Source organism: Protopterus annectens, chromosome 1.part2, assembly GCF_019279795.1.
Source record: "Protopterus annectens isolate FY-2018-M chromosome 1.part2, PAN1.0, whole genome shotgun sequence".
NCBI classification, from domain to species: Eukaryota; Metazoa; Chordata; order Ceratodontiformes; family Protopteridae; genus Protopterus; species Protopterus annectens.
The window spans coordinates 742,347,007-742,355,464 of record NC_056727.1 but is presented as its reverse complement, the minus strand read 5'-3'; the positions used below and the strand labels follow the sequence as shown (position 1 = coordinate 742,355,464).

The following is an 8,458-nucleotide window of genomic DNA, read 5'->3' as shown; positions in this document are numbered from 1 at the left end:
ACAGTTCTAATTACTGTGTTCATTTGTTTTATCAAGCTTCTAACTTTTGAGGTTTTATTAACCTTCTGCAGTCTATTTCCTTCATTGATCTTGATATATTTGTCTTTGTTATTTAAATCAAGCAACTCTTCTCTTAACTTATTTTCTTCCATACTGAGGGCACATCCCTTGTTTTCCATTTCCTGTGGGTATTCTATAGAAAGTTCTATAGTATCTTCTTGTAGCACATTCTCTTCAATTTCATTCTGTGCCATCAGTTGCTCTGTCATATGGGAACTCACTGACCTATCATTCCTCAACATTGACTGCATCAGTTTCCACAGTTTCCTGTTCCTTTCCTTACTGTCTAGCTTCAAGTGAACGCTTGCATTGTTTTCCTGTGGAAGGCTCCAGAATATATTGATATGGCAGCTGACCAATTGCTTCCTGTTCCACTGCTTTCCCCTTAATTTGGATATCCATTGCTTTATTCTTGTTTTATTGATGACTGCATGACAGTTGAAATAACAGGCTGTTACATAGCTCTAAAATGATTAGCACAAAAAATCTAGACATAGCCAAACATAAGGGAGGGACAAAGCCCTGAAAATACAGACAAATATTAACTATTGCTCTTATAAACTTAGAAAGCTGCTAAAATGTCTTGAGTTACCATGCATTTTCTGAAGGATATGAAGTCTGAAACTCAAATAGCTGTCATTTTTTAGTGAATTCAATCCTCACTGATTTGCCACAAAAATCCAGAAAATCACAAATTTTATGAGGAAGAGACCAAAAATATGAGGTGAAAAATCAGGACAGTTGAGAGGACGCTGTTAAACTTCAACTGGGATTTAGAATACAGGCTAAAGTAACCAAGCAGACTACACAGGTGGGCAATTTTAATGTTTGCATTCTAAACTGGTGGGCATTTTGATAACACAAGTGACCAAAACAAGATGCTTAAAAATGAATATTTTTCTATTATTGAGGATAGCAGTAAACTGTATGGTAATTCAGTCTTGTGAACTTGGACAATATCGAATTTTAACTGTTTACAAGCAATTGTTTCCTGAAAAGGAGTATTATGAGCATAACAAATATGCATTTATAAAAATACTTTTCTAAGCCTATGTATAATATAGTTTTGTTCCTTCATTAGCATAATGTCAACAACAGAAGATTGCAGTCAGTTAACACAACACTGCTTGAGCTAATAAAACTCTGTATTCTGCATCACATATAAATCTGACAAGAACTTTTATTCTTACCCCTAGGCTCCTATAATAGCTTTATTAGATGCAAATTATGGAAGGAACCTTTTGGTATACATCACTGAGCTCATAGTCTGACAATCTGCATGTAGAAATAACAGTGAAGTAATCATGAAGCTGTATGGCTGGTGTGTGGCCAACTGATGTAATTTAAACATTTCTCACATGTATCTTATTATTGCCTGTTTAATGTGTGTGTTGAAAACTCAATAAAATTATAAATATAACAAATCTGTTTGTGCTGTACTTTGCTAATCATTAACACCTGCTTGGATGTGTGTTATCTTAAAGTAGAATAAGAATTCATTTTTGTATTGCAGGCCATCTTCGGGTATATTTGCCTACAAGCTTCATTACTTCCTTCCAAAAGTATTTAATACAATCATGGAAGGAGAAATGGCAAGTTCTCTTCTTAAGCAAGTATATTTTATGTAAATTACAATATTTACTAAAACAATTCTGATCTGTATAACTCCAGTTCGCTAGACGTTTGAGACCTCTAACAGTTCAGTTGTTAACTATGTATCAGGGAATGTCACCTCAGCTGCCTTTATAATGTAAAACATGCATTCGTATTCTCCATATCAGCCTCCAAAAATTAATCCTAACATTTATAAAAACAAATTAATAAATAACTTTTTCTCCCTTTAGAGTTTTTGTCCTACTTCCTTCCCTGGTCTCCTGCATCACATATTTCTTCATCTTACCTAGTATATGCATGTACAATTTCAGCCTCTTTCCTTGACTAGATCATATTCTTCTGTACACCTTAATTTCAGACTATGTGGTTTGTGATCATAATGTGCAGTTTGCTAATTAAAAAGACTATAATGTCACAGCTATCATATTGCCTTCTGTAGTAATGCATTTAAATGTTTTTTCCTAATTCACCTTCCTTCTCACTAACATTTTAGGAGTACCTGGCCAATGTGAAAAACAACTAAGAGATGCTGTTCTTGTACTTAGGTTCACAGGTATTTAGTAGGGCTATTGATCTGTGAGGATCTTAAGAAGCCTCCCCTTACATTCCCTGTTATTTATTTTAGGCCTTATACTCTGCATATGAATAACACAGGGGGGAGCTAAGCAAGGATATTTTGTGACAGTTACAAGTTTCCCCCATCCATGAGAGACAGGGGTGTTAAACCAGGAATAAAATTGCAGTTATCCATCCATTTGCCAAATTACATTTGAATAGTGTAAGAGAGGCATTTTGCTTTATGTGGAGTGGAAGATAGTTCCATAGAAAAAGCATCCTCAGATATATGCCTGTCCTTAAAATGTTCAGTTTGTTTTACAAAAGGGATTGAGATCTCTTGATAGGGTGATTATGATACCAATGGACTTGTGAAACTGTAATAGGTCTGACAGATAGGGTCTGTTGTGGCTCTATGTGAGAGGCAGAGGTCTCCTGTCGGGGACAAGGCTTTGAAACAGTCCACATAGTTTTTATGATTTAGGGCCTAGATTTTGTAGTGAGAAAACATTGTGGTCACTCCAGTTGTGACAAATTTTTGGAAGTGTACATAGCGAAAGGGGCATTATACTCAATTATCGGCCTAGTGAGTGCTAAGTACAGTGGAACAATTATGTCCCTGGAAATGGATATCGTGTCTTTGGATATAAGTTGTGCAATGTAAAAGGACTTCCTTACGATGGTGGATACATAGTGATCAAAGGACTGTTCATTTTTTACATATGTTCCTAGAACCTTAACTATGAGATCAATTTTCAGGGTGGTGTTGTTAAAGTAATAGTTACAAGAATAGTCATACTTGCAGAAGGATATTATTTTAATTTCTTGGTATTTAGTTTTAGTCCATGGTTTTGACGACAGCTTTTTTTTGGGGGTGGGGGACATGCCTTCTTCAAGATCACAGTGTCCTCTATGGAGTTTAAGCCATTAACATTAGCTTTCAACTCTCTGAGAAGTACATGCCAAAGAACAGTGTCCCATGGACTGAACCCTGGGTTACACCTCCAGTGAAGGGTCTTTTGGAGACAGTAAGTCCACCCACCCTTATTTCCAGTGTTATATTTGTAAGCCAGATTGTATCCAGTTTGTTGTCTAGGATACCTGAGTATAGGATGGTGTTTAACATCTTTCTTAGGTCTGGTTACACAGTTTTAACTGATTTGCCATTATCTATTGCTTCAGGAACTTTTTTAAAGTCAATCAGGTTAAGTAGGCCAGACCTTCCCTTGACAAATCCGACTTGCGCGTGACTATGAGTCTGTAAGTTACCTATATCTTTATTTATTAATTCCATAATGATCCTGTCCATAACCTTACAGATGAGACTGGTCAGGCTTATGGATCTATAACATAACTGGGTCCACTGAGGACCCCTATTTGCTCAAGGCAAAGACTGCTGCTGTCCTCCATTCATCTGGCACAAAGCCTGTTTTAGGGCTGATATTGAATAGCCTCTGTTGGGGGTGGGGGGGGGGGTCTGACAATTCATGCTTCAGGTAGACCAGTAGGCAGCCTTGTATGTTATCAGGACCCATAGATGTAGTGTTTTTGGCCTTAGATAGTATCTTGAGAACGTGTCAGTGGCATATTTGAGGGGGATGGGTGTAGATGTGAATATGTGTTCTGAAACAATTGGAGGGGTAAGGGGGGTGCAGTCTGTGCTAAATGTGTCTGCTAGTAGATTGGCTATGTCCTCTGGGTCTGAGTGGATGATATTTATTATTATTTCTGCACAGTGCTGGACATTGTTTGTTAAAGAAGGCTTTGTGGTCATCCTACACCTGGGTGGCTATTTTTACCTCATATCTGGCTTTGGTTGATTTGATCAGGGTCCAGAGTTCATGCTTAGCAAGAGCATTTTTGTCATCTTGAGAGATTTATTTATGGTTGGAATGAGTGTTTTTCTTTTATTATTGAGCTTGTTTATATTAGGGTTCTACCATAGGGGTTTATTTTTGAATTTGACCTTGTATTTATTTCTGGGGGTGACAGATGCATCTATGCAGCTATTTATATGTGCATAGAATTTGACAGTAATGAATTCCACATAGGCAGTGGGGTTGTCAGGATGGCAGGGACTTTTGAATTTTGCCAGATCATCACTCAGTTTTAACAGATCAGCTTTCACAGAATAACTGAATATCAAGATATCGGAAAATGCAAATCAATGGTTCCAGAAGCTCATTAATATGTGCTGAAAGGATGTTGTGCCTTTATGGGTTTGGAGTTGGTTTACTGGAGGTGCTACTTGTATAAAACAAGCAGTCTAAGTCTGTACATGAAGAGCAGCATGAACCAGAACCTCTTTATGCAACTACTGCTTGCTTTAAAATGTAATAGTAATGGGGGGAGGGGGAAATTGTATAGAGGAATCTGAGGTTCTAAATGCCTACACCTATGCAGTGCAGCAAGCCCGTTGCTCTAAATCACCATGTTTATAACACAGAAATCATTTGGATTCAATCAGTGCAGTCCAATCTGGTTTAATTTATAACAAAATAGGGCACTTACTCAGCCTGTCGATTATCATAGCAAATAAGATGCTTGACCTGCTAAAGCACCTTATTTATAACAGAAATAATCAGCAGGAAGGCTCAGTAGAGCACTCCAGCCAATAACAAGATACTTGAATTTAGCCTCAACTAGCAAGTAATGCCCCCGACTAGCCTGGAGACATTCTGCCACCAGAAGGAGCCAGTAAACTAATCAAGTAATAACTTACTAATTTAGTCATAAAACAGCACAGGCTGTTAGTCCACTCAATAACAAAGGTCACATACCAAAATGAACAGACCAAGGCTGGAAGCTTCACCAAAATTCCACAACACCACAGGGTATAACAACTAGTAAAATTTATTCTGGTACCTTGGCTTTTTGCAAAAAGTAAAGACTTGTGAAGATCAGTTAAAATGTCTGCATAGCAGTAATGATTTTAAGAATGTTCATAATTTGTCAACTGAAGAAAGGATAGCATTAAAAACTTTAAATGAAAATGTCAACATTGTTATATGGCCAGCGGACAAGGGCGGGGCCATTGTCCTGATGGACAGGGACGTATACATTAGCAGAATTAAGTCCTTATTGGGGCATGATGCTACTTAGGAATGCATTACTGTGAATAATGTGAGAGATATTATAGCACACATTAACCCCGAGTACCTTCTCATGGCGCCTCTGTGCTTACACCCGAGTGCGCCATGAGAAGATAAGAATTGCAAGCCGTTATGCCCGAGTGCCTTCCAGCAAGGAGAGAAACTGTAGTGGACATTTGTGATTCAGCTTAATGTGAAACACGCTGAAATCGTAACTCAACATGTAATTTACCTTATCTAGTTACGATTCAGCGTGTTTTTACATTAGGTTTGCATTAAACATTTATTGGAAAATCTTCAGCAAAAGTTGTTGATAAAGCAAGTGGTGGCAGCCAATCGGATTCTTGCAATCCAAGCCACCACTCGCATAACAACTCCACCCCCAACTTAATTTTCTATTGTTTTCTCCAATAAATAGAGGGTCCAGCAACAGGTATTTCCTTTCTTTTTGCTGATATTTGGAGAGTTTACCTGCTACTGGATCCCTCTATTTTATTGAGGCACTCACGGATTGCACAGAGATTGTTGAGAGCCATACCAGTTTTGCGGTTTTCACTAGGAGTTGCCATTGCTGATATTCTGCTCGTCTCAAGAACTGCTTTTTTTTCCCCTTCAGGTAAGCTACTTGACAAAGACAGCCAGGTTTAATAGTGTTAGAAACCTTGACTTTGTTTTTCCACATGCCAAGACAGTAGCAGCCTTTTATTTATGATTAACCAGGATCGTCCTGCAGCAGCTGCTGCTTTCCAACAGCTTGAACAGTCCAAGTAGGGTGAGAAGAGTTGTGTTCATGCCCACAGCCATTATATGTCTATCTGCATGCGATTGGCTCACACGATCTAACTGGGGGTTTACACAAGCAGCTTTTTTTTGGTTTCAGGTTTTTGTTTTTATATTTAGTATGTATATAGTTATGATTTTAAGCTGTATTTTATGAGGCATTCTCTTTTGGCTGTGTCAAACGAAGTGGTGTGGGGGTAAGGAGTTATCGCAGCAATGTTTATTTTATTTCCCGGGACAGTACTGCTCCACATGCCATAATATCATAGTAAATGTAATTCTGATGGATCTTATTCTATAATGACTACATGCTGAACATTTTCTCTGAGCTGAAATGCACTATGCTGCTTTCCAATTTGTTACAGTTAAGCATCCCGTATAGGCAGCAGCAGGTTATTAAAAAAAACTTGGGGGTGTGTTTGTTGTAAAAAAACTAGCTGGGTTTCTTTCTAAAATTTCCTGTAAGCTGCGTGCGTCCGGTGATGATCTGTGCTTCTTGCAGTATGTTTTTTTTTTGCAGCAGCAGCAGGTGTGTTTGATGTACGAAAACTAGTAGGAATAATACTGAAGTTGTCTAGCATCACGTTTCAAATATGGCTTCTTTTTTTAAGAACAGTATTGGTGTTTTGTGTCGTAACTATCCCCTAGTTGTATCTTTAAAGTTTGAAAGGCTGCGAAGTAGTAGTGCAGTAGTAGGAGTAATACTGAAGTTGTCTAGTATCACGTTTCAAATATGGCTTCTTTTTTTAAGAACAGTATTGGTGTTTTGTGTCGTAACTATCCCCTAGTCGTATCTTTAAAGTTTGAAAGGCTGCGAAGTAGTAGTGCAGTATTTCCCCAAGGAATGCACAAAGGAAAAGTTGCTATTGTCACGGCTGCTATCAGTGGGATTGGTTTAGCAATTAAACACCACAGTCCACAAGCGCAAATAAATCCAATCCTTGAGGTACGATGAAGATGCTTTATTCAACGAAATACAGCTGTATTTCGTTGAATAAAGCATCTTCATCATACCTCAAGGATTGGATTTATTTGCGCTTGTGGACTGTGGTGTTTCATTTCTGGTTTTTGTATTTTGGCGCCACTTGCTTTACGCTTTTTTTATTGGTTTAGCAATTGCCAGACGTCTTGCAAAGGAAGGAGCTAATGTGGTAATAAGCAGTCGAAAACAAGAAAATGTAACAAGAGCTCTTGCAGAGCTGAAGTCTGAAGGACTAAACATTTCAGGATGCGTCTGTCATGTAGGAAATGAGGAACATCAAGACTTGTTGGTCAATATGACTCTAGAGCAGCATGGTGCGATTGACATTCTGGTGTCTAATGCAGCAGTGAATCCATTTGTAGGTAAAATAGTGGACTGCAGTAAGGAAATGTGGCAAAAGATATTTGATCTAAATGTAACTGCAAGCTTCTTACTACCAAAGCATGTCGTCCCGCACATGGAGAAACAGGGAGGTGGCTCTATAGTGCTTGTGTCTTCTACTGCTGGTTACCACCCTATTCCAACCATTGCTATATGCAAGTTTTCAGTCAGCAAGACTGCCCTTCTTGGGCTAACAAGAACTCTGGCTCTTGAACTTGGTCCTATGAACATTCATGTGAACTGCATGACCCCTGGCCTTACCAGAACTAGATTCAGCACAATTTTGCAGCAGAGTCCAGGGCTGAACCGAATGTTAACTGAAAACTTGCATATAGCAAGAATTGGGCTACCAGAGGAGTGCGCAGGTGCTGTGAATTTTCTTTGCTCTTCAGATGCTTCAGAAAAGTTCCCAAGAATGCCAGTCAAGTGGCATGTAACCTCAGAATTGTTCTAGGAGTTCTCACACCTCTCAAATCGCACCACTGACTATATCCACATACCCATAAAGCTCACCCCAGTGATGATGCTAAAATGTATGCCATCCAGAATAGGTGAGATTCACTGAACTTACAGTTTGTAAGCCTGGCTAATGACAAAATTACCCGAGTTTCAGCAGCACATCAGGCAACTAGCACAATGCATTTATTTGGAAGATGTGTACCTAATGCCCATGTTTGCTAAGAGATGCACACCAGAAGAAAATCTTGTGTGTGAGTATGCAGGAAAAATAAGTAATATCATTATGTCAAAGCATAAGTCATGACAACTATATGTGTTTGGTTTTCTTTAAAAATTGACTTGACACTTTATTCTTGATAGATGCATTTTGTAGTATTTCCTTATACTTTTAGACTCTAGCTCCCAAGATAAAGATGAGAGAAAATGCATATTTGCAAATGCACTTCTGAAATCATATTTCAGTACTACAAAAAAAATTATGCTTAATGCCATGATACAAAATTATGGAAGCAAGGCCCAAGAAACTTTAAAAAGT

General features: G+C 38.3%; 1 protein-coding gene across 1 annotated transcript; it reads left to right on the top strand.

Annotated features, from left to right (window-relative positions):
• Positions 1-6,029: 6,029 nt before the first annotated feature.
• On the top strand, positions 6,030-7,941 carry LOC122792413 (dehydrogenase/reductase SDR family member 4-like). Its single transcript, XM_044060202.1, has 2 exons — positions 6,030-6,088; positions 7,102-7,941. Exons 1-2 carry the CDS (start codon positions 6,030-6,032, stop codon positions 7,916-7,918), a joined length of 876 nt encoding a protein of 291 aa, XP_043916137.1. The 3' UTR covers positions 7,919-7,941.
• Positions 7,942-8,458: the final 517 nt, after the last annotated feature.